Here is a 27,014-nt window from a genome sequence, read left to right as displayed (position 1 = left end):
TGAACTCAGTGATGGTTCAGTTGAAACATTTGGGAGAGCTCTCAGGGTCTTCATGAGTTTTCAGTTCAAGCCCCAGCAGCATTCCCACAGAAATTTTGCCCTCATCTTTGTCTACTATTTACTCCAAACTCAATTAAAGCACTTGCACTTTATAGGTGGTCCGGGATCTTCCTGGGAATTTTTGTCTCTACCTCTACTGCCTCAGCATGAAGCAAAATTGGCTGTTAGTCCTAAGAGCAGAAGCAGATGTTCTGTGTCCTGGACACTTGAGAGCATCTTGTTCTGAAGGCTGTTTCTCTGGATGACCCCATCATTATTTAGTAGTTTTCGGGTTAGGCAGACTATTTTGCTTTGTGACAAGTACTTACATTTCTCCTGGAAGAGAAATTTTATTTTCTTTGAGCAAATAAAATCTACATAGATCCGATGTCTTATTTACTGTAGTATTTCTTATATCTCAAATTCACACCTCCAGAGAGGACTGAGATGCTGCTGCTGTGGTGTAGCTGAGCAGGAGGCAGCTGCATGGGGCTGCTGGTGCTGCAGACAGCTCTTCTGTATTCTCTGGGGTTCTTTCTTTCCAGCAGAAATGGAAAACCTGACAATCTTTCCTCGTCACAGTAGCTTTGAACATTCTGGAGGCTGTAATTAGAATCAGCATTTTTTCCAAAGTTCCCTGGCGATTTAAGGTTGTTCTCCTGGGCAGCAGCTGTTACTTGGACTAACAGACAACAGGCTCACAGCCAGTTCTGCACCAACCAGCAGAAGTCAGAGGAGTTTGGAAGGAGAACATTGAAGGCTTGTCTGCTCCTTCACCACCCTGAAACTCCTCGGGGGTGTTGATGCTGAGGCACAGAGGGTTGGGTTGGGCACACAGGGTCCCCAGATGGGCTCCAGCAGCGTGGGTGACTCAAGGGTACCAACAGTGTCCCTTGGACAGGCACAGGCAAATGAACTGGAGCCCTTGCAAATGCCCAGCAGGTCCCAGTTTCAGCTGGGTTCCTCCTGGAGCAATTAACCTCAGAGAAAATTACAGTCTGGCACACCACCATTGACAAGTTGCCAGGCTTGTGGTGAAGCTGACTGCTTAACTGAGTGTGTGGCATTTATTGCCTGTGGGAAAGGTAAGGTGAAACTAATCTGTGGTTGAAACAACTCTATTTTACATCTGCAAAATACCTGCAAACTCATCCTCTTGGGGACATACAGCTTGGAATGTTCTTGTTCTCCTTTCTCACCATGTTCAGTGAAGCTGGGTGCAATGATGATAATTAAAAAGTGGTGAACTTATAACTGGCCCCTTTTTCTCCTGGTTATACCAATGTAAAGCTGCTATATCCCCTTCTACCTAGCCAAAGGTACCAAAAAATCAGCAGGGCAGACTGCTCAAAGGGCAAATAATTTTGCTTCCCAGTAAACCCTGCAGATATAACCTCTTCCCCAGGCTCTCCTGGCTGTTAAAAGCAACTATTCCACACAGAACTTGCTGTCTCTTTGCACACGAAGGAACAAAGTTCATGGGGATTTTCCTTGCCAGTGGGACAGCAGTAATGATGTGCAAAGCCTTGAGCACATGAATATTTTTTCCTCATCATGCTCAAGAATTTTCTATTCACAAACTTCATCTCCCTGCCAGTGCTGAAAGGAGACTGTAGCAAAGCCTCAGAACCTCGGAGGAGTTTGACTGCTGCAACACATCTGAGTCTGCTGGACATCACCAGAGCTGAGAGGCTGTGAAAACTGAGGAGAAACATCTTCCTCTCAAAGCTAATACATCTCTTAGTGATGTGAGGGGAATGTTTCAAGGGTCCTGATCACAGAACCAAAGAGCTGTTAAAGCTGGAAAAGACCTCTAAGATCATCAAGCCCAATTATTAACACAGCACCACTGTGCTCACCACTAAACTATGTCTCAAGTGCCACATCCACGTGCTTTTTGAACACCTCCAAGGATCTGATTGAAGCTGATCAACCAGTCTCATTCTATGTGCTTGCAACTGGACATTTGTTGCTTCAAAGACAGATATATCTTAGGAAAAAAGGGATGGCACCAACAGCTAAAAAATCATGTTGGAAAAGGAAAACCTTGGGAGAGGAAAAGATAAATGACACAGCTGGGTTGTAGAAACTGCAGGATGCATGAAATCCTGGCCCCACTTGAGTCACTTTGCCATTTACTTTGTGAAGGCAGGTAACTGAAGAGTCCAAAATCTCCTCCAGTTGCTACAGAAAAAGGTGCACAGCTGACGTTTCCCATCCTTGCTTACACAATCCTAAAAACTGTCCTTTGCCACAGTCACTGCAGCTGACCCACAGGAGCACTCTTTACAATTGCTAACTGTATTTTTAGCTGACCTTGCACATGACTCAGTGGAGAGAAATGAGGAAAGACATTCCCATGGGATTCCCAAGCTCTCTAAACAGCACCACAGATCATCACAGCTGTGAGAGTCCAAGACAAAAGACAAAAAGGAGACATTTCCTCTGCTCAGATGTATCCTGCCACCAGAGAATCTGTTTGCAATTTAATAAGCATCTCAATGACATCAACAACTGGTAAAAAGGACACTGAGCAGACATGGCTGTAACTGATCACGCTTTCCTAGAGAACCAAGAGAGGTTTATTTTTCAGCCAGTGCTAGATTTTGGTCTTTTCTTGATTAATCTGTGTGGTAGGCTTTATGATTTTGATAATAAGTCCATAAAGTTCTATTTTTTGGAGCAGCTGGAATCAAAGGAAGATAAGTGCTTCCATCCCATAGCACTCCTTCATAATGTACCAGTGGTTCTCCATAAAAAGAATATACTGAGATAACAGACAAAAACTTGTGTGTGGATTTTTTGTTTGTGTTTTTTATTTTTGTTGAGGTTGGGATTGAAAGTACTTGAGATAGTATTTCATGTTCAGACTTATGTGTTTATTATTTTTTATTAGTATAATAGCTTCACAATTATGAATTTTGTAGTCTTTTATTAGTAAGGCACAAAATGGCTAACTATCTCTTGTTACAAGGTCTTTTAAGACTAAACTATCTAATTAAGAAATTATACTTAGATTAATTTTTTTAAAATTTAATAACTGATTCTCTGAAGCTCGTTAATGCGGACTTTTCTGCTTAATTACAAAATACTACTTAAACTCATGAAGAAGGAAGAAGAAGTTGAAGAAGAATAATTTGCCTCTGCTCTAAACTTTCATCTTGTTTTATATTTATTACTATATTCTAAAACTCTAAACTTTAAGTTTTCTACCCTGTGATATACACTTCCAACTAACTACATACTAGTCATTTTAGTGCTATTAATCAATGACGGAAGTCTTCTCTCAGGTTAAATGTAGCGCTGTCTTGTGAGTCTGTGCCTTTCAGCACAGAAAGTTTAAAATTCTCAGCATCTAGGACTCCAACAGCTGGGTACAGCCTCAACGAAGGTTCTGGATAGACACTCTTCTCACTTCAGCCTCAAGAGGAACCTCTCTGTAGCTAATTTGCCTGAGATCCATGTTTAGCAGCACAAACTTCCCAGGCTATGAATTAAACTTTTAGGGGTTAATGGCTGTGTTGTTTTTAGTAGGTGTAATGAAAAGAAAATCTGATACTCGGGAGGAGAATAAAAGCTTTCATAGTGCAAGGTTAATCTGCTGGTTACTTGTGCAGCTCACAAAAGCACCAAAGCCCTTTGGAGTTTTAATCTCCCTGGTTCAGCACTTGGTCACCGGCTGTCTGCTTCCAGCCTGCAGGACTGGGGGCATTTGTGCCAGAACTGTTTATTCTGAGAGGCAAGGTTGTTGTTTTTCAGCAGGAGGATAACAGAAAGCCAAGAGCCAGGCTCTGTCCAAGGGGCTTTTTACAGATTCAGAGGCATCTTGATTCGAGACCTCATTCAGGACAGGACTAGGACTGCTTGTTAACAACTCTCTTGATGAGTCATCTTCTTCCCCAGTTACTATGGAAGATAATTTGGATCCAGAGAATCCATATTCCATTTATATTTGATGTGCCCTTCAGCTTGGTATGGTGGCTCACATTAAGGTCTGTGCCCTGGAAAAACATCTGAGATTTGTTCTGAAAGACTCAGATTCCCAAAAAGGACAAAATTACTTTTCTTTCAGCAGAATGTCTTGAGTTATCCTTCACTAAGTGTTTTGCCAAGCTAATTTAAAGGCAGCAGTGTCTTCTCTGTGCTGTTAGACTGGATACAAGAGTGCTGAATGCACTTTGCTGGGAATTCTGCCTGATCTGCCTCTCCTCGAACTGCTCAGAACAGAACCACCTGGACAATCCTATGCTCAATTTTGACAGCACTGACCTTTACAGAGTGATGAATCCTTCTACCTTCCTTGTTCCCACCCCATTCCCACTAACATGATCATTTCTCATTGCAGGTAGGTCACCTCACCTCGAGGTGCCTGCAGAGCCACCTCTCACCTCAGACACAGCAAACATTTTGCAGGAGAGAAATGGTGAGACAAATTTGAACCAAGCTTTGCCACCCCAGAGCCGAGCAGCCCAGAACAGGCAGGAGGAGCTCACCTGCTTCAGCTTGGTGCCCACCATGGAAGCGCTGCTGTCCAGCACGAACACCACGTTCTTTGGCAGGGGAGGAAGGTCTGTGGGGGCAAAGTAGTGCACAAAATATCCATTGAGGATCTGTGGAAGAGAAAAGGAGTCAGGAATCAAAGGCAGATCGTGGTGCAATGTTCTACACAAGTCATTATGGGATATTTGGGTGCTTTCGTGGCTGTGTCTACACTGGAGGGTATGAATGCTCCTTAGAATCCCTCTTAATTCTGTTCCCAGATACCCTTGGGATCCCCCCTTAAATCAGTTTATCCAGACTGGATGAGCCAACTGGAGCTCTCCACATCTCCTTCTATCATTAACATCAAGGATTCCTTCCAAATGCAGCAAGGATGTAACACATGTGCCACAGATCAGAACCACAACATTCCCTTGAAAAACTGGCCTTGTATCCAGATATGTACAGCCAGTATATTGAGAAACTGAAAAGCAGACACAAAAAGAAGCTCAGTGAAGTTGAGGTTTAAGTCCATCTTGTGGCTGCTAATTGACTGGTTTTGTTTTGGACAGTTCTTTCAAGATAGAGGAGTAGCCTTCACTTGGAAAGCATTTTCTAGGAATTTGGAGCAGGCAAAACAATTAAACCATCTCGGGTACAGTTAATAAAACAGAAAAGATGAATCATGTGTACAGTACCTGAACATCCCCAACACTCAGCTCCCTGCTGACATCATATCTAATTATGAAGTCTCCCAAAATTCCATTTCGTGCGATCCTGGTTTGCTCAACAACACTGGGGTTGAATGTAACCTTAGCTAAGGTTTTGGTGTGCCCAATGACAGTAGAGGGAGGAGGAGACACATCACCTGTTGAGATAAAACCACAATAGCACAGGTTTTTCCCACTGCCTTACAGATGACAAAGCACAGCACAGGTGGTGTTGCCGTGGAACCAAGTCAGCCAGCAGAGTGACTTACTGGGCTTGAAGATTCAGCTCTCCAGTGATAAAAAAAAGAGAGATAAAAAAAAAATCATTAACCCAGCTCCTCAAACTTTAAACTGAAACCCATCTTGCAGTGCTCTCAGGGATATAAATGTTTGTAGAAAATTCCTGTATTCAGTCCTGTTTGGCCAAACACACAACCTCAGACATGCATATGCTGTTCATTCCAGGCAGCTCTAGACATCCAGGATGCAGATCCTACACCTGATATCCTGACAGTCTATGCAGGTATGGTTCATCTGACCTGTTTGAACATTTCTTGCAGGATTAGATGAATCACACTGTAGATTTTTCCTTATTGATTATAAGGAATTCTTGAGGTGGCATGTTTAGACATGCTGCAGGCATGTGGGGTGGGATTGATCTGAGTGACTAATCCCTTGATCTGACAAGTGTCTTATGTGTAATGTCTACATTTTAACAAGTCCCCTTAGCTGCTTTTATGTTCAGCAAAAGTTATCATTATAGTCACTGCAATTTCAGTCTAATTCAGACAAAATCCAACACTGCCAGTGCGGTCACACAAATTGCAGATTTAACTAAGATGTAAGTCATGCTAGACTCTGAAAAACCTTCCTGAATCAAAAGAGGGATGTGCCTGGCAGAGGACACCTCAGATAAAGACAATTATTTAGATCTATTTACCCTGCAGGAAACTCTCCTTGTATTGTTATCTGTGCTCATTCTCTAAAAGTTGAAGGATGTGGAAGCTCCCTGTTTCCTCTCTGTATAAACAAAATCCCACCTTACCCTCTTTTGGTTTGCCAGCTGTTTCCCTCTCAACTCCATTGGGACCCTTACATGAGATGGATTTGGCCCCTGAACTTCTCCAGATTTTGAGGGCTTTCACCCTTTTTCTAAACGACTTTTGAAAACACAAAAATATATATTGTCAACTGCAGTTGTTCTTGGGCACTTCAGCTCCCACAGTGATTATTCCAACACTCCTCTGAGGCACAGAAGTTCTGTTATGTCTGCTCCTGGGCTGGGTAGAATTAGTAGGAATCAGCTGCTTAATTATACTGTGAGGGGAAATCTCAAATCTTTTCCAAAAATGCCTAAAAAATCTGTGGTGAATGGAAGTTAGGGATGGGAGACGTTCAGTTTCAGTTTTGGTGTACACAATGCAAATAACTACATATAAGTTTATTTTCTAGATTCTACTATGCAAGTGGAGATCAGGTCAAAAGTGTCAGAGATTAGGGTATGATACATCTGTCCAGACAGACATCTGCTTTAGGGTAATTTTAATTAACAATAAATTAACTATAGTGATCCAAATGACAAGGAGCAGGCAGGCTGGGAAAGCTCCATTCCAGGGGGTCCCAAAACTCAGTTTATGTAATGGGCAGTGGCACTTCACCTTTGTAAAGAGCTTTGAGCAGCATTAGGGAAAGTCAATGTGACATTTGCGAGCAGCAATGAACGGAACCTCACATCCCGACCCCACAGTGATTTACAAAACCAGAAATATGGGATTATGTCCATTTAACAAGCAGGAAAATGGAGGCATGGGGTGGTTACCTAACTTACTTGACATCCCACAGGTGGAAGTCCACAGAAATGCCAGGATTAGGGTCCTTGTGGGTTTATGAAATGATTAGCCAAATCTGAAACTTTTACTCTGAAGTGCCATGTACAATCTAGGTTCCTCTAGGCAAAGGAATGAGAGTAGGATTCATAAATCACTAGCACTTCAGAATGTTACTCCAGGATGATTTTGCTTTGCTTTCACAGCTGTCCTGTGAGTGCATTTGAAAATACAGGGCACAAGACTGTTCTACTGACATAGGGAAAGTTTTTATCACAGGCCCAATTTTACACAAGCAAATTATAGTTAGAGGATTGTGAAACAAACTCCTCAGCAAAAGCCTTGCCCAAGGAGACTGAATGATAGAGATCACTCAATTTCAGTAAAATCAAGAACTGACTCTGCATCACAGCTTCTCTGTGAGAGCTCCTGTCCACTCATCCTGATGGAAACAGAGAGGGAGGTCCCAGCCAATACACTGAAATCACATAAGGACACTAGTTTTGTATCTTAGAGAGGGCTCATAAAATGACTACCCAGAGCTTTGACATTTTTTCTAAAATCCATGTACAGTTCTGATTTCTCCTGACAAAAAAAAAGTTATAAATCAACATCACAATAAGATTTTACCTCATTCTTGATCTGTTTTTTATTTTTATAGCTGCCCTTTGATCTGAGGAATTGGCAGAAACAATATGTTTTTAATACAAAATGCATCAGATTTGCTTGTATCTGCCTTCTTGAATTTTCCATCTGTCTTCTATTGCTTCCAGAAATCCCATTTAACTGCCAGTGTGGGAAAAGCCTAAAATACAGAGAAATGGCTTTAAAGTTCATTTATAATTTCTGATCTGGGGGTTTCACATTAATTCTCCTCAACTGCTGAAAGGAAAGCCTGCTGTGGGTTAGGCTGCCTGTCATATCACACCAGGGTCAGTGAGAATCAGTCAGAAGCTCCCTCCTTATTGCTCCTGCACATCCCTGTCCATAGCCTTTGGGCAGCACTTCCATGTTTCTCTGCCACAAATACAGTGATGGGTGACACCATGCCACAACAGCAGGAGCTCCAGTCTTAACATTTCTCTGGACCATTGGAAATCAGCTGATTTAGGAAGCAACTCCCTGCCTCAGTTTCCCCACTTGTTAAATGAGCATAATCACATGTAACCCATTTTTTAAAGCAATGTGGAATCTAGGTGGATCACACTGACTCGCTCTATTGCTCCTCAGAACACTCTCTGGAGGTGATAAATGTCATCCTTTCTGACACAGACAGTGCTTTAGGGATCTCTGGAGAGGAAGTTTCCAAGGCTGTCTCACACGGCCATTTTAAGTGACAAAAATTGCTGAGGAATCTCTCCCATTCTCTTCATAGCCACTCATCTCCATTCCTGGGACAGAAATTAAAAACCAAAAAATGGTCTCATAGAAAAGGTCCAAGAAAACTTTTTTTTTTTTCTGGAATAACAAAAATCAGGTCTGGAAGGTAACTTATCTAATTCATCTCACGTTCCCAGACTGAATCCCTCCCTACTTAGTTTTTTGATACAATCAGGAAACACTCCAGACCTCCAGTAATGGAAACTCAGTGGCTGCACTTGCCAGTCCTTTCCAGAGCTTCACTTTTTTCACTGTTGAATATTTTCAATGTCCAATTTACATGTTTCCTTGTGGATTACAAACCCATGACTTCTTGTTGTTTTGGTTATTGACACAGAAGCCACAGTATCCTTTTCCTCCTTGCAGCAGCCTTTTCTATTCTTGAACACAGTTCCTATGTCTTCCCCCAGGCTTCTTTTTTAGGCTGCACTTGATATCTGGATCACAATTACTCTTCTCTGTTTATTGGCCTTGTTCTTTTTAAACAAGTGGCAGAGAGAGAAAAATCTATGAGATATTTCAGAGTCCAGAGCATGGATGAGCTCCAAATGCTTGGGCTGGTTTGTGCTCACACTGAGGGAGTTAGTAGAGCCTTCAGACAAACTTTCCACTAAATTCAGCTGAAGAAGTAAACAGAGCAGGAAAAAGCATTTTCCAGATGAAGCTGTTGTCCTCACAAGAGGAAAAGTTAAACCTAAATTATTCTGAAGTCTGGCAGATTCAGGATTAGAGCTCAAATGCAAAGTTCGTCCTCCGCTAACATGTGGAAACTTCCAGACAGCTGTTGTAAGAAATAAAAAGCTTTCTGAGACCTTTGACTTCAGAAAGAAACACTCATCCTCGAGCAGCCTTGTCTCTCCTGCCCAAGCCCATGGCTTGTTCTCACACAGCTACACTGGAGGAACAAAATTAGGGCAACATCCAGGACATCACTCAGAAAGTGGCTCCACTTTGAGGTTTCCAGAGAAGGTCAGGACCATTGGCCTCAATGGCTCCTGTCCTGGGGTGAGTATGTGACAGAAGACAACACCTGCGCATGCCAAAAGATCATTTTCCAAAACTCACATGCCTAATGCCTTCCTTTGGGAAAAATACAACTCCCAGAGGGAGCCACGTGCACAGGAGTTACTGCAGAAGGAAATATCCTAGAAAGATCTGTCATCACATTGTCTCTGCTCCCCATTCAGAGAGGATGGACACGGAACTTCCTGAGAGACAAGAAAAGTACACATCCACAAGTCAGACTGGAAGAGACACTGGGATGCTGGTGGCTCAGATACTCAGGGCAAGCTGCCATGGGCAAAGCACCCACCCAGGTGCCAGGGGCAAGCACAGCCCAACTCAGGCTGCAGCTGGTGTTGGACCAGATAAGGAAAGAGGTGAACCCTGGGAGGTGGGAACTTTGTCCTTATCGAGTGAACTCAGCTGTGAGTGAACAATTCTCCTGCCCAAGGCAGTGCTGGGACATTCACACAGAGCCTGAAGGTGTTCACTCTGCTGGTGGAACATAATTGACAACAGTGCTAATTTATCAGGCAGCTGTGTCTTCTTAGAAGGTGTAAAAGACTCCCCAGGTGTCCCATGATCCACAACATTCCATCACTCAGGTGTCCTTGAGCCACAGCACTCCAACAACCATTACAAGCTCCCCACCCCTGGGCAGGTACCTGGGCATTCCCATGAACCTGAGAGAATGTGAACCCAACAGATTGCCCATTCTGTGGGTTTCCTCAGGATTTTCCTCACCACATGATGGGTCTAGCCTGTGATCACCACTTTGACCAATGGACATTGAAATTGCAACAACCAAGTCTCATCACAAGTCTTTCAGGTGGTGAGATCTTTCTACTCTTATACATGTTCTTAAGGGATATGTTTATGGTTTTATATTGTCGTATTACTGTAGATAATAAGAAGCAAAACATTTCTGTTTTTCTGTGCAACCATATTGTTGTAAAATAAACCTAAATGTGTGTATTTACAAACACTGATGAATCAGTGTCGTTTCAAGAACTTGGGTTGCCCTCACCTTTTGGGTTGTTACAACCTGAGGGCACAACACATTTTTCCTCCACTACTCTCAAAGTAATTTATTAATACTTATCAAAATCTCGTATTTTATTATTTACTGTGAGATAGTTTAGACATAGGAAACAGAGGAAGAGAGCTTTAATGACATATTCAACCTCAAACCAGTCAGGCAGTACCATTTTCCAATGTTCCAATGTCCAACCAAGTGGTACTGAAGAGTTTTAAGCCATGGGAATCCAAGAGAGAGGAGACACTTTTTTTCTGGTTTGCTCCCAGTATACAGACTGTCTGCCAAGCAGCCCCTCTTTAAATGTGAGATTCACAATTCACCTGTCTTTCACCTAAAACCTCATATCCTTCCCTGGAGGTCTCACTGGATGTGCAGATCCCACACTTTTTGGGTGTCATATGAGCAAGAAGGGAGCAGCTAATAGCTCTGATGGTTCGTTTTTGGATCCATCTTGAGAGATGACAGTCAGCTGGAATATAGTGGACAGCCACATGGGATGATTCCAGACAGAAAGGGTCCAAAATTGAATTCTGAACACAGATAAAGCACAGGGAATCTGAGCTTCAGTTGCATTACCCGTCCTGCAATGGAACACCTATTTTATATACATTTTACTGGCTGGGGAGGATTACAGAATCCAACAGCTCAGGCCCATTTTTATATGAGCTCTTTGAAATCTGGAGCATGATGCCAAGAATGTCAGTGCTCCCAGATTGCCATTTGGATAGTGACTTACATGAGTTTTCCCTGTTATGTCATTTACATGTAGGAATTTCCATCCTGTGCTGGACCAACAGCGTGTCTGCTCTGCTCAGTCTGTCTCTACCCTTGATCAATGCCAGATGTCTTGCAGGAAACCACATGCCAACAATGCACTGTGCTTTTCCCTGATAGGTGAAAAAGGCTTCCTGCCCCTCCTGATGAGGAGCAGAGCACATTTATCACTTGGCACGTGGATGTACGACACAGAGGCTAATGAGGCTTGACCTGAAGATAGCCCAAGTCACTGAGAGTCTTGATTTCATGTGATTTCGATGAAATCAGGAGGATCCCACTGAGCAATCAGTTAAACTCCGGTTCACATGCATTAGGATCTTTCAGTGGCAGATATGTGCAGCTCCACTGATTTTGCTGGCACTGTGTTACTTGGAGTGACTGAGGGTCAATTCCCAAAAGACTCTGCATCCTCCTTCCATCCTTCTTTTTTGGTGTTTTTTGAACATGCAGCAACCACAGTATCCTGAGCTGTTGGTTTATGCCAGAAAGAGTTATATTTCCACTGTCTGAACAGTGAGCAAGGATGGTTGGGGTAAGAGCTGATGCTCAGATAGCACTTAGTGCTTTGGCAAAATATGGATTTTCCTCTTGGAATTTCCCATGTTCTGAAGTGCAGGATTTCCTATCTTGCTTGGCATGGATGGATGGAAAAAACAATTCACTTAAAATAAACAGTTCCCAGGAGATGCAGAGGCCAGGGAAGAGCCTGCTCCAGTGCTGAGCACAAGGCCTGAAGGCCCAGTTCAAAGCTCTTAAAGACAATAGCAAAGAAAAAAGCCCTTTTGAGATGAATGGGATCAGCCCTATATTCATTAAGCTTCAAAGTACTCACAGACTGAGGCACAGATACCACACAGAGACAGTCATCCAGAGAAAACAGATCCAGTGCTGCCAGACCCCACAAATAACCATGACAATCATGGGTCATAAAATCTCTCCTCACCTGTGGGGGTCCCAGTGGTCAGTTTCTCTGGGTCTGGGTTGAAGGCACTCGAGACAGTAGTTCACGTTTGGACTCAAGTGTTTATTATTTCTTACCAGTAAAACAGTCTCACTACTGTTCATTAGAAGCCACAAAATGGCCAACAATCTGTTACAAGGTATGTTAAGACTAAACTATCCAATTAAGAACTGACACCTAGATTATTTTCCCTTTTAACCCAATAACTGATCCCAAAGAGCCTGTGGACTTTTCTGCCCAACTACAAAATGCCACCCAAACCCATGAAGAAGAAGGAAGAAGAAGCAGGAAGAAGAAACCCAGGACAACACCCTGTGCCCTCCATCTTGCTTCTATCCACAACATACTAAAAATCCCAAACCCTAAATTTCTCAGCAAGCGATACACCTACACTACTCTCTATAATCTATTTCACACTTTAGTGGATTCTAGTCTATCTTGAAGTCTAGGAAGCTTTCTGCATGAATGAGGGTCAAAGTCAGTTCTGCCCTGGGGGTCAGGAGACCCCAGAGCAGACAGAGAAATATTCCCAGTGCCCTGGGCTTCCACACTTACCTTCAGCTTTCCCATTGCCTTTCTGCCTGCTGTTCCGAAGGGGAGGCACCTCCAGGGACACTATTCCTGAGTTCTCCAGGATGTTCACCTCCACCCGGAGCCGCCCCACCAGCTGCTGGGGCCGGATGCTGACGGTGTACTCGTATTTCCCCAGTCTCCTCTGCAGGAGTTCTTCATAATGCAATATGAACCTGGCCTGCATCTTGCGAGGAATGAAGACAGAGGCCTTGAATGTCTCATAGCCATTCTCCCTGGAAGGAAAATCCAAAGAGAGTTTCACATCCCATACACATTGCATGTTACCTCCTCCCCCTCCCCCCAGCAGTTTTGCCTGATCCTGTTCTTTGTAAATAATCAACTGAATCAATTCCCACCAAATCTTGTTGAACACCTGTTGCATTTTACCATTGAACTTTGTTGCTTTACTGCTTTATATAAATAAAGCATATTCTTGCTTCCCTCTTGAGTGAAGTGGATGACTGCCCATGACAGCACCCTTATTTTCCTCTCTGTTATTGAGGAAGTAACAATAATTCTATCCCCCAGTTGTATATTCTGGAGCATCTTGGAGTTTGTTGTGTGACAGGGTTAGAAAAGGCCACATAAAATTTTTCATGGCTTGGAGTATAGGAATGACACTAGGCAGTGCAGATAACATTCAGTTTAGTTGCTCCTTCCTATAAATCCATGGATGGGCATGCCAAGGCAGCCAAGATAAAGATGGCAGGAGAGGGCATCACTTCGCAGAACACAGCACAACACTCACCTTCCTTCTGTGGGGCTTGGAGGTTTCTTGTGCCTTTCTTTGTCATCAGTGCTATTTTTCTTTTCCTTCCCCGTGACCTCTCCATAATAAGTCTTGTTGCCAATGCTCCTGGAGAGATCAGAAGTGTCAGCATGATCACTCTGCACCCAAGTGCAGTGACAGGTGTACATTTGCTGCAGGTGCATTCACAGACTTTGATGTGAGAAGAACCTCAGAGTGCTGCTGGCGTCACTCTCCTGAGTCCACCCAAGTCTCTGGGACAGAAGCCAATTCAGAAGTTCCCTGGCTGGAAATACCAGCCCACTACAAAGGCAAAAGTCTCTTATTCTTCCTATTCACCCTAAATGGAGGTGTTTCTTAAAGAGTGGGTCCCCTATCCCCTTCAGTCAAGTCTGAAGCTGTGGCCCCAGTATCTATCTGTAGAGAGGATCTGAGCATGATCAAACCAAACACATTTGAGATCAAGAGTTTAATTTATTGGTCATTTCACTATGAGGTTTCTCTCTCACACCTCCAGCAGCCACTGAACCTATCTGCTGCCTGGCGATGACTTCTGCTCCAATGTGAAGAACATGAAATAACAAGAAGATTCTCAGGCATTACAGCCAGTCAGGTGAGATAAACATATCTGACAGTGCTGCTGAAACTTTCTCTGGAAAGGTTTTTAAGGTCTTGAAGAGAGTTTTCTCATTCAAATCAGAGAGAGGAGGAGAAGGAAGTGGTTAAAAGACACTCAGAGGGGAAACGGAATAGTTTAGAATAGTTTCCCTCCCTGTTTACACTGAGGATTTGCATTTAGTATCGTGGCATCCATAGACTTGGTCTGTGCATTACTTACTTACATGGTAAAGTTGGAGATGAAAGCTGCAGCTGGGATCTGCATCTCAAACACGGCTTCCCGTGCCTCGGAGCCGCTGTTCACCATGGTGCAGGACACGGTGGTGAAGGCATACCGGGAGATGATCGTGGATCTCACATGGAACTCAGACATCCGAGGCCTGGTTTCCTACAGGAGTCAAAAAGGTCACCCTAAACAGAGAGCTGGATAACTCACCCCTTCAGGGTTTCAATGGGTTTAAGATTTAATATGGACTAGAATCTCCCACACAATGGGTATTAGACCTCCTGACAACAGGCAAGCTGGGCTTGTCCTTAAAATTTCAAGTGACCTCCAAACAGTAAATCAGGAATGTGCCTTTGTTCATGCACAGAGGCCACAGACATTGTCCAGTGCCTGGGAAAGGTCTGAGAGCTGCGCTTATAAGTTGTAAAATACCCTGACAAAATCCATCTGTGTCCTAACCTGAAGCCTTCAACTCTGACTGTGTGAGAGGATCAGGATTATTCCCTTGTGACCTGGGAAGAGAAGCCCAAAGTATGTCCCCATGGGATCCAGAACTGTGTCACAGACCCTGCTCTGTGCACTGTACACAAGAGCAGATGGAAGACTTCTTGAAAAACTGACATCACCATTTATGAAGAAGCACCTCCAGATTCATCCAGTCAGATCCCTGAGTTATGTAAACAGAGAAACTTCTGTCAATGGAGTCAACTGAGTCCTCCTCTGCTGAGAATCCATCCTGGAAGTCTGATGAAGAGACTTAATAAAAAACATTGACGCTGTGACATCTCAAGCAAAATATTTTAAGCTTTTTAGCCCACACTGGACTCCTTCCAGCAGAGAAGCAGCAGAGACAGCAGTGAATGACACATGATGTAGCAATGGAAGCCGAAAGCCAATTTCTGCTTCTTGGGAATGTGTTTTCGTGCACAAGTCCTGAGTTGGAGCATTTCTCCAGACTAATGTGTTTTTTGACAGCAACATCTCCATGGAGCTCAAATGTTTTCTTCCTGGAATACTTTAGTATACTTAACTGTAAGCAGCCCTTGAAAAAGAAAAATCTATACATTGACTTACACAATCAAAGACCAAACCCTCAAAAGCAGAAGGGAGATAAAGGGTAAAATACACTGTAAATACAGAGCAACCCCACTAAGCCAAATACAGTGAGACTCTTCCTGTTGAGGTTGGTAAGAACTCACAGCCACGTAAGAGTTGTGAGGACAAGAACAGACTCTTCAGCTGCATGCCCAGGCTTTCTTTCAGAACAAAAATAATTTTGGCAAACAGCTTAAGAAAGGGAGCAAGTGTTTGTCTGAGTATGAAACAAGATCATTTCTGCAGTAGCTGATGGCAACAGAACTAACTGAGCATCCAACTAACCAAGCTGCTGGGCTAGTGAATTCTAGGCAAATGGAAGAATGAGGATCCACTGGAAACACAGATCTACCAACAGACTTGGCATAAAGTCCTGCCTGCCTACTTGCAAGGCTTGGAAAGACTGATAATGTGTCTCAGATGAACCCGGTCATGATAGATATCTGTAACTGGGGAATGTGCTCTGTGTCCAGGATCCTTACATGGAGCACAATGGCAAGAGATTAGAACTTCCAGGGTAGGATTCACCTCACTGATTTTAGGCAGATCAGTGCAATGGATCTGTGGATCTAGGCTAGGACACCCCTGCACAAATCTAGTGTTCCACCCTTAGACCACTGCTTAATTAACTGCTGTTAATTAGAAGTAGATCCTGCTGTTCTCAGGACCTTCCCTGATACATAGGCATGGCTTCCCAGTCTCATTATCCTGAAGGTGGAGAAGATGGGGAGTTTTGATTGAAACAGGGTTGTAGGAATGTTTTCAGATAGAATGAGCTGATGCTTCATTCAGTCTTCCATGCCACTAATTGCCTGTGACATAGCAAGGCACACAGAGGATTTAATAACAGAAGTTATAGAAAGAATCAGAAACTACAGCAAATTATTTGGTGTCAGACCTTCTGCATTCACCCCCACGTGGTGCAGTTCATAAATATCTGTGTTTATATGTAGCTGACAGATGATCAGCAAAAGAGGATCAAGCCCTTTGCCTTTCACTTGAGATACAAGTGGCTCTGCAGTGACCTGTCTGACAGTGTGAATGCACTGACGGATTCACAGGAGCTCAGGAAGTCTTTCAAATGTGGCAGAGAGCATGAACTTGCCTTTGTTATGACAACAACAGGAGAATGGTTGTGTTGGGTGAGAAAAAAAACAGTTCTAACCCTGTAGCCTGTCACTGGCAGAGACCAACAGCACATGCTTAGAGGAGAGTGTAAAATCAGTCCAACCTGCACTGATACTACCCTGCAATATTCTCTCAGTTTTCAGTAATTTGTGGCTGAGGGAACTCCAGGGTCAAGGGTGGTATTTTTGTAATATATTTGGATTCTATGGATTTCACTTCTATTACTTTGCTGCTGCTTTTTGAATCCATGTAAACTTTTAGCATCCGCAACATCCTGCTGCAAGTTCCACAGCTTAATGGTATTTTATATGCAAAAAAAACAAAGTCACTTAGGGTTTTTTTGCTAAATCCACTCTTGGCTGGCTTCAGCTGATCTCTGTTATAGAATCACAGAATGGATTGGGTTGGAAGGGACCTTAAAGCCCATCCAGTTCTAACCCCTGCCATGGGCAGGAACACCTTCCACTAGACCAGGTTGTTCCAAGCCTTGTCCAGCCTGGCCTGGGACACTTCCAGGGATGGAGAAAATACCTCTATCCCACTGAACAAGCTCCAGTTCTGATATCCTTACAATCTGACAAATGGCAAAAAAACACGACAAAAAAAGATATTCAACATCCCTCCCTCTTCCTGGTGGATGAGTTGCTGTTGGGAAAATCAAACACTGAATAAGGACATCACATAGAGCTGAGGATGAAAGAATTGGTTCACCTTCCCATCCCTGGAAGGGATCTGCTATTCCCTGTATATAGAAAATATAAATGGTGGGGGCACAGTCCATTTCCAAACAGGTTGCTTGGTCAGGCTGGGCAGGCAGCCTGAGTTCCACTCTGTGATTCCTGTGCTGCATTCCCTGGAGCTCTTGCACAATCCATCAGTGCCTGGTGCTCAGACTTACAGCTGCACAAATGCCTATTTGCTTTCTGCACTTTTTATTGAGGCCTTGTCTTAGGTGGGAAATGGGGGTGTGTGTTCTATTCCCATCTGCCAGAGGTGGGGCAGCTCTCTCTGTTCATGGGCAGTTTGCTTTATCTCTCCCACAGACAATCCTCCCTCCAGGAGATCTCTGCTGTCCATGAACACTGACTGTCCCTGCAGGGCTGATCAAATTCCAGCATCCCTTGGGGAGATGCTCCGCCCAGGGCAGGAGCCAAGCATTCCTACCTGGATACAATCTGAGCCTGGAACAGCACAGCAGCCTTTGCCCACTGCATTCCCAGAGGAGCAGCTTTCTCCTGCCCTGCATTCCCAGAGGAAGAGCAGGCCCATCTCCAGCAGCCCTGGAGCTCCAGAGGAAAACTCCAGCCTTGTGCAGGATCCCTGCTCCAGCAGAAGCACAGCTGGCACTGCAGGAGGGCTGAGCCCCCATGGGATGGGACTGTGCCACCGCCCTGACCCACAGGGCTCAGCTCCTGCTCTGACTCTGCCTGGGGTTTGTTTTCTCTTTTGTACTAATGCATTTGTATTTTAATTTTCTTAGTAAAGAACTGTTATTCCTACTCCCATATCTTTGCCTGAGAGCCCCTTAATTTCAAAATGATAATAATTCAGAGGGAGGGGGTTTACATTTTCCATTTCAAGGGAAGCTCCTGCCTTCCTCAGCAGACACCTGGCTTTTCAAACCAAGACACCCTTCAGAAGATAAGAAGCAGCTCAAAGGAAAAAAACAAAAACAAAAACCAAAAAAAAACAAACAAAAAAACCCACAAAAACCCCAAAAAACAAACCAAAAAACAAAAAAAAAAAAAAAACCAAAAAAAAAACCAAAAAAAAAAAAAAACAAACCCCCCAAAAAAACAAAAAAAAACCAACCATTTTTTAATGTTATTATTACCATGACTTATCATCCCTATTAAAAATTAAGTGAGGGAGTGCCAAGGCAGCAGATTAGCACACTGCCATGAGGCATGTTGGCTGGATGATTTGTGGAGGTGTCCTGGTCATGATGATGAACTGGCAGCTGAGATTTTCTCACCAAACAAATTATTTTATGCTCATTTACATGAAATATTTGGAAGAACAGAAAAAGAGCTGAATATATGAAATCCATTCAGTCTTTTTGTTTTTATCAGTTACTTTTATCAAAACAAATTTACTGTCTCTCAGATTAGAAATAAACTGGTAATAAGCCTGAGAGTTTCTCTCTAGGCTGCAGATTCCAATTTGTCAAAGATGAAGGGGAAGCTGTTAAGGTGATGGCTGCTCAGTGTGTGAAATGAGTTCCACCAGTTCTCAACTGGGAAGTCCCCCAGAAAAGCCAGGAAAATAACTGGCCATGAACAGCAATTCTACTGGCTGCCTCTCTACATCTAAATTTTAGCTTTCTGTGCTGGAAGAAGGATATTTGTCACCATCATATTTTCTGGAAAAATCCCCTTGCCCAGGATTCTTCTCCTGGGAAGCTGAGAAGCCTCAGAGAAAAAGGAAAACGATATTATCTCATTTGCTTCTCCTGTGCTTTGCTACTTTGGAATGTGGTTGGAGATTGTTTATACAACAGGTGATTGTTTTGTTGGTTTAATGTGAATTGTTTTTGACTTACTGGCCAACTACAACCAAACTGTGTCGAGGCTCTGGAAAGAGTCATAACTTTTTCATTATTATCTTTTAGCCTTCTGTAAGTATCCTTTCTGTATTCTTTAGTACAGTTTAGTTTAATATGCTTTAATATAATATAGATTATAAAATAACAAATTAGACTTCTAAGAACATGGAGTCAGATTCATCATTCCTTCCTGCCACGGGGCACCTCACAAGTACAAGAGATATTGGCTGCCTGGTTTTCTTCCTTACTCCAGGAGATGTTGTCAGAGAACGACAGAGATCTTTAAATTCCAAAGCCAGCTCCCTTTCTCTTCAAACTAAGTGAGATTTCATCAGGGTAATATTCACTGCATTGTTAAGGTTGGTAACATTAGATGTTCTTCCTCCAAATCTGGGCTTGACAAGATGGATTGGGAAATATTAGAAGAACCTGTACCTGTTGCATTGATCAAAAGGAAGATTTCTTTTTTTGTTTTTTTTTTTCCTTACCCAGCATTTCACTCTACCTCAAATTGTTCATTCCTGGGCACAGGGATGCACACACACACACATATCCAGGGAAAGTACAGCTCCCATGAGGTAAAACAAAGACAGGGTGTGATACGTACCAGCCTCTGCAAGAACTTGGCCTGTCTTGGGACACGGCGAGCAACCTGCAAAGAGTTAAAGGAGTGAGTAGGTTCTGTTCAGCTTCCAGCAGACTTGATGTCACTTGTTTAATCCCAGACACAGGGCTGTATGACTGATCACCCATGGCCAGGTTCAAATGTTCCTCTGGTTAAAATTAAAACCTGAGTCTCTTCTGCATTAACAGACCCACTGATCAAAGCTCTGCAGTGGAATGTGGCTGTCTCAGGCAAGCAGGTGTGTGCTGGGTGTTTGGCAAATGGGACCATCTGTATGATGGCAGGAAGGTCAGCCTTTAGCCCTGGCCCTGGATGCTAAGAAATCCCTGGAAGAACTGAAGGCCAGGCTGGATGGGGTTTTGAGCAGCCTGGTCTAGTGGAAGATGTCCCTGCTCATGGCCAGGGCTGGGGACTGGATGCTCTTTAACGTTCTCCAACCCAAGTCATTCTATGGTTCTATAACTTGTTTAAATTAATGCTACAGCTACAGCTGTATGAATATTATCTCAAGAGCAGATCTGTTGCCTAAATACTCTCCACAGCTACTGTGTATTTATTGTTCAGTGACAGAAAAGCACTGGTTATGTGCAAAACAGGAATAAAGATATTTAAATTCAGCCACAGACCTTATTATGAAACAAAGTGCTTCACCTGTGACTGTGCAAATACTCCCTGTCTCACTCTTGTCATCAACTCCTCTGACTTCTTCTCACGTGGTTGCTCAACAACATCTCCAAATCAAGTCCCTCCCCAAAGCAAGTCTTTTTGTCAATGAGGGAAGCCAAGTGCCAGCTTAAAATGTCAGTGGAACCCCAGAGAGAAGAAGAATGCAACAATACATTTTTACCTGATTTGCCCTTTCAGTTTATTTACTCTGAAATAGCAGCAGCCTTTGCCAAGGAGATGATTTTATGTCTGTTTATATTGTGCATTGAAAAGCTCAGGAATGCCCAACGGGGAAATTAAAGTTTTATCCACGAGAATCTTTACTATTTCCTTGTGCATCATTTTGGCCAACATCTTGTGAAATTAGAATCAAGGGAAAACAGCTCCCTTGGGAGAGGGAGAGGGAGAGGGAGAGGGAGGGGGAGAGGGAGAGGAGAGGAGAGGAGAGGAGAGGAGTGTCGTTTGCATCTTAAGTTTTGGAAAAAACTTTCTGTCTGGGTCTGTTATCTCAGACAAATAAAGCCCCTCAGGAGCCTGCTGTGAGAGGCTGCAGATTCTCCATCACTGCAGGTTCTTCAAAACAAGACAGACAAATGTCTGTGAAGTTGGCCCTGCTTGGAGCAGAGGCAGGGATGAGAGATCAATAGCTCTCAGTATTTTTTTACTGAAGGTTTACCTTTTGGAAGAAATCCACCTGTTCTGGTCACAGGGGTTTTTTAAGACTAATCAGTGAAACTGGAAACTTGGTTCCTATTTTTATCTTTCCCCACCAAAACCCCTCTTGTTTGTTTGCTGAATTGTATAAGAAGGCTCTGTGTGACTTCAAGAACCACCTTCTAAAGTCTTGGGGATACAGTGGACATCAGTGAGGAGCTAAGGACCACCAGGTAGCAGTATCTTGTTTTCTAAGACTTCATGATACTCCCAAAATACTGCTGCAGGGTTTGTTATCAATCCACTGGACTGATCAAATAAGGCAGCTTCACTGGCATCATCTAATGGAACAATTTCCAAATTACAATCAACTTGTAGCTTTAAAGCTTTCCAACACCCTCATTAAAGCCAGATAATTGCTGGCAGTGACCCCATAACTTACTGCCATCTGTTAGTCCCAGCATGGTGTATGGGACATAAGCTGTGCAGGGGATTTGTTTCTAGAGCAGTGTCTCAGTCTAGGGGAGCACCTGCCTCTTCTCAGCCTGGCTCAGGTGTTCACTGAGGACACACAGATGTCCTCTTCCAGATCTGGCTGTCCCAGGGCACCAGGTCACCACACCTATTTACACATCACTGCTTTTCTGGTGGAAGTGACTGCTGCCACTGAGCTGGCAGCAGTACAGCTCCTGTGAAAACACCCTTGAGCAACATCAACCAGGTTACTCCAGCGCTGTGAGCCAGTTCTTTGAGCTTTGCAACTGATTTTCCCCCTAAAGCAGGTGAGTGATCCCAGATACCGCTTCACTGGCAGTGGTGGAGATACTATCTCCCACTTGGACAGGTGGGTTTGTAAAACAGGGTTGCTTTGTGGCTGAATTCCCCCAAAAGGAATATGCATCCATAGCAATCAGGATTGAAAACAAAGTTTTTGGAAAGATGTGGCTGCTTCTGGAGAGAAATTCTTTCTATTCTAGGAGGGATAGATACAGATACACATGAAGAGTCTCACTCTTCCCACCTGCTGCATGGCAGAAGATGGCAAATACAGACAAATACCGACATTTTAGCCAAACTGGATTATCACACCTGACCTCCAGCAAGGCACAGGTATTCCATAGTTCCTTCATTGTATTTCAGGCCCACATGGGTGCCTCAGGTGCTACAGAGCCTCTCAGACCTGATCAGATTTAGGTCACACATGGAAATTTATGGACCTGATAGATGCGAGCACAGACCTGAAGCCCTCTTTCATAGAATCCAAGTGGTTTGGATTGGAAGGAACCTTAAAGATCATCTAGTTCCAGCCCCTCTGCCATGGGCAGGGACACTTTCCACTTGAAATAGATCACAGCCTCCCAAACCACCACCCAAACTCTTGCAAAAAGTTCTTGCTCTTTCAATCCCATTTCCTTAGACAATCTAAGCCACACAATAACACAACATAATAGCCCTCACTTGCAGAATTTTTTTTTTCCTTTCACTGTCAAGAAGCCTTTTAGTAGCTGAAATTCATGCGCTTTTTTTCATCCAGCACGAGTTAAAAATCAAGTACAGTAAGACCATAGGCAGAAAAAACTATCCCCTGAGCTTGAAATACTCGGAATTACTCCGACTGGAGCGTGGCCAGGACACGGCGTTAGCTCCCCTGTGCCTGTGAAAAGCCTCGTTAGCACAGCCTGGGGATGGCTGGCAGACGGAACCGATCCGATCCGAACCGAACCGAACCATGCCGGGGCAGCAGCACCAGCACGGCAGGGCGATCTCCTGCCTCAGCACCTCCAGCACAACCCCATGCTGGCTGCGGCACCTCCCACGGAGCTCAGCCGCACGGACAGGTGGAATAAACGCATTTTTATCACACTGCCCCGCCTGTCAATACTGCTGCTGAGGAGGTGACCAGCCAGCCGCGGCCACCTGATGCTCCCGACCGACCTCCGCCTCACAACCTACCTGCTCCACGATGCTGTAGTCGGCCAGCAGCTGCTCCTCCAGGTACCTGGCCATCAGCTCCGAGTCGGGCTGTCCCGCCGAGGGGGAGAAGCCCCAGCAGAGGCACAGCCAGAGGAGCATGGTGCAGCGGAGCGCCGGGGCTCCTGGCCCGGCTGCGGGAGCCTGACAGGACACACAGCGACCCACCCTCGCCTCCTCCTCCTCCTCCTCCCCCCCGGCTCGGGACCGGCCCCTTTTCCACGCAGGGCGGCCTCCTGTGCTGCGGGGAATCCCGGCAGGGCCTGCATCTTCAGCCGGGGTCCCTCAGCCGGGGTCCCTCAGCCGGGGTCCCTCAGCCGAGCCGTGCCCGCTGCCTCTTCCTCAGCCCCCTCTTGTGCCCCGCAGGACAGGGGGCTCCGAGGGGCTGCCACTTGTCATTTAGGCACCTACAGCCCCTCTCAGCGAGGGGAATGCTGAGGGGACAGTTCCTACAGCTGGCTGGGTGCCGAGCAAGGGTCAGGCTGGTGCCCCAGTGTCTCCTACCCACACCCTTAGGGAGCACAAGCCCAGGAGATGCCTCAAAGTTGGGGCTTTCCTAAGGGGTGGTAAAACCCTCTGGTTCCACCCTCTGTGAAGGGAAAGCTTCTCTCACTCGCCATCTGGGGAGCCCTGGCTGGTTTAGGAAAGCAGCCCCCAGGGCAGGGCAGGGCTCCCTCCGCACCCTCACCTTGGCAGCCGCCCCAGCGCCAAGGTGGCCAAGGCACATAATTCCACCTCCCTCGGCCATCCAGACTGTGCTTTCACAGGACAAAGCTGGGGTGACCTCCTGCCCTTCCCTACATTTCCCAAAGGCTCTGGGTGAAGGTGGACGCTTGTGGGACAGGCTGGATTTTGCCTGGCAGCTGCCAGGGATGTTCCTGGGGCATGGCTCTGCCAGCTGGCACCGACCCGGCAGCTCTCAGCTCTGGGCGTTGTGAAGCTGGTACCTGCAGCGCTCACCTCACCCCCAAATCAGGCGTATTTGCTATTTTGTTTTTCTATGACAGCAGTAGCTTCTCAAATCTAGCAGACTCAAACTTCCCCTTTTTGCTTCATTTGGGGTGTTTTTTTGTTTGTGGTTTGTTCTCTTCTCTTCTCTTCTCTTCTCTTCTCTTCTCTTCTCTTCCCCAGTGCTTAATGTCTCTCTGGCCTTTCTGAAGCTTTGTGTCCTCCAGATCTCACAAGTGTTTTTTGAGATGCTGTCCTTCCAGAAGGGAAGAGGGCAGCTGGAGATGGAGCAAAGGGAAGGTCATGGTCAGCATCTTTGGGAGTCCTTGTTAGCAAATGGATGGCTCAAACTGAGGCTGAGGTGACACCATGTTGACACACAGAGCCCTGCTGGCATTGCCAGCAGGAGGGAAGGAATCAAAGACCTGTCCAGTCCTTTTCCCACTGGGATCACTGTCAGCTACAAAGGCTTCTGTAGTGGCCACACCTTCAGTGGGAGCTGCAGAACTGGGCAGCACTGCCAGAACTGATGGAAGACTGATGAGGAGGGGAAGAGAGGATGCTGGTAGAAAGCTGGAGGGAGGTTGGGACGGGATGCTTCAGGCCCAAGTGGTTCCTGTACTGATTTGATCCCTGCCAGAAGAAGTTGAAGCATTTTCTTCAGCTCCCCACCATTTCAAAGTGCGGTGGAAGAGGTCTCAAGCTTCCATTTGGGAATCACTGAAGATACTGCGATAGTTCAGGCTGAGACCTGGGTTAAGAACACACCAACAGGATGGTTTTAAGTATTTTTCTTTTGTTTCCAGTTATTCCCACATGTCTTGCCTAGCTCAGACACAGAAGTGCATGGGAGCAGCGTGGGAAATAGGACTGCAGCCTCCTGTGCCTTCACTACTGACATTAGGGTGGTTTCAACCTGCTCTGTGTTTCATTACCATGGGGACACAGATGTGTAAAAGTCCTACAATGTATGATTAGAAATGCTGAAAACAGGCATCCAAACCAATATATATAGGATTATTTTCCTCCTGTTCTGGAAAACCTAAAGGGAAAACCTCTGTAAAAGGAAGCCAAAAGCAGCCTGCTAACCCTAGGGGTAACAGTAGTTTCTGGTCAGGAAGGGAGATGTTTGCCAGTTTGAAATGACCACTGCACAGTCAGGAGGCATTTGAATACCATCCAAATCTCAGCAGCTGCAGCATTTGGCCACTCTGCATCTCCCACTGCTCAGGTGGGGTTCTGAGGTCCAGGTGTATCAAACAGTGAGACTCTGCAAAGATGCTGCAATAAAGCTGAGCCCTATGCACCCCTGGTGAAAAGAGGGTATTCAAGCCAGAACAGGATCCTCCAGGGATAACCAACAGACATGAGAGAGTGGGCTGGGAAAAGCACTGCCCTTCCTAAAGGGATTAGGAACAGCCAGTTCTGCTTATGCTCCCCACAGCAAGGGCACGTAAGGACACAGCACATGTGTAAGACCAAGGTGTGTTTTAATGTGGTTCAGATGCAGTTAGGCTTGCTGAGTGAACATTGAGCCTGGGGTCTTGATTGTTCACATTATCCCCTCTTCCTCCTCCTTGGAATACATTCTCCTGGTTTGGGGTGTGAACGTGGCAGGCACGGTTCCGGGGATGCTGCTGGAGTCCCAGACAAGCAGTTACTCAGGTGTGCTCACATCAGACATGTCCGATGCTGATTTTTGCAGACTTAGCAAGATGAGCAGCTGTTCTTTGGATGGGGGCTCAGCAAATTAAATTTCCTGATGTGCCTGCAGCCAGCATGAGCAGAGACAGCAGAGAGAGGGGCATGATCCAACAGCTGAGCTTTCACATTTCACCTGGAACAGGTCATTTTATATCAAGGAGTCTCTGTGTTGACACACAAACATGAGCACCTTGGTGACCTCATGCAGGGTTAAATGCCCAGCCAGAAGTGTCTGAAACAGCAACTAAATGTTGTACCCAAAGCACCAACAAACTGTACACTTTAGTGGCATTCAAAGCTAGCAAGTGGATCAAGAAATTGGCAAGAGTCCCAAAGAGTTACACAGGTGTAGTCATAGACAAATGTCCAGAGGTAAAATTAATTACCATGAAGTTCAGGGAATTGCATTCCATATTTTCCTTCAGGTCTTAATCTAAGCAATCTCCTCTGAAGCATCTGGATGTAATCTGCTGGTCTCCAATTCTGGCACTACTGAGAGGTGCCTGTGTTACTGAAAGAATCACAGAATGGTTTGAGTTGGAAGGGAGCATAAAAATGTTCTAGTTCCAACCCCCCTGCCATAAGCAGGGGTGCCACCAGGTTGCTCCAACCTGGGCTTGCACACTTCCAGAAATGGGGCATCCACATCTTCTCTGGGCAGCCTGTTCCTGTGCTTCACCATCATGTGCAAAAAGAATTTATTTCTAATATCTAACCTAAACATCTCCTCTTTTAGTTTAAAACTGCTACCCCTTTTGCTGTCACTAAATGTCCAGGTAAAAAGTCAGTCTCCCTGGTTTTTATAAGCTCCCTGTAAGGACTGAAAGGCTGCAATAAGAAGTCTCCAGAGCCTCTTCTCCAAGCTGAACACCCCCAGCTCTCCCAGCCTGTCTCCATAGCAGAGGTTCTCCAACCCCCAGAGCATCTTCGTGGCCTCCTCTGGACCTGCTCCAACACATTTGTGTCATGTTGAAGGCTCCAAACCTAGATGAAGTCCTCCAGGCAGGGTTCCATGAGGACAGAGAAGAGTAGAAAGGTATTTTCTGGGGTCCCAGTGTCTGCTGGTCTCCCTGCTGCCATTAGCTGTGTGCACCATGGCCCAGCAGAGTGTTTAAGAACTTCCAAATGTGGTATTATTCTGATGAAAATCACCCAAAGTCTCTGCAAAAGGGCCTTGATTCTAGGGGTGTCTGACTGCATCTGGGGCACTGCTGTACATTCTTATGTGTGATTTCCCAGAATGGCTGGTGATGGGATTAATGTCAGGGCAGTCACACCAAGACTGTTCCTTGCAGGTACA

At 45.0% G+C, this 27,014-nt stretch overlaps 1 protein-coding gene across 1 annotated transcript in view; it reads right to left on the bottom strand.

The window, feature by feature from the left end:
* ITIH5 (inter-alpha-trypsin inhibitor heavy chain 5) overlaps nucleotides 1–23,186 on the bottom strand; it is a 46,036-nt gene extending 22,850 nt beyond the window's left edge. The window contains exons 1-7 of the mRNA XM_041413433.1: nucleotides 23,045–23,186; nucleotides 19,754–19,798; nucleotides 14,377–14,540; nucleotides 13,535–13,642; nucleotides 12,769–13,019; nucleotides 5,217–5,386; nucleotides 4,533–4,649 (exon numbers count right to left, since the gene is read on the bottom strand). Coding sequence (XP_041269367.1) covers nucleotides 4,533–4,649; nucleotides 5,217–5,386; nucleotides 12,769–13,019; nucleotides 13,535–13,642; nucleotides 14,377–14,540; nucleotides 19,754–19,798; nucleotides 23,045–23,164 — 975 coding nt within the window. The 5' untranslated portion in view covers nucleotides 23,165–23,186. The remainder of the gene's footprint in view (nucleotides 1–4,532; nucleotides 4,650–5,216; nucleotides 5,387–12,768; nucleotides 13,020–13,534; nucleotides 13,643–14,376; nucleotides 14,541–19,753; nucleotides 19,799–23,044) is intronic.
* Between the last annotated feature and the right edge of the window lie 3,828 nt (nucleotides 23,187–27,014).

This window comes from Onychostruthus taczanowskii, unplaced genomic scaffold, assembly GCF_017590055.1.
Source record: "Onychostruthus taczanowskii isolate IOZ18803 unplaced genomic scaffold, ASM1759005v1 scaffold41, whole genome shotgun sequence".
NCBI lineage: Eukaryota > Metazoa > Chordata > Aves > Passeriformes > Passeridae > Onychostruthus > Onychostruthus taczanowskii.
This window is presented reverse-complemented; position numbering and strand designations above follow the sequence as displayed.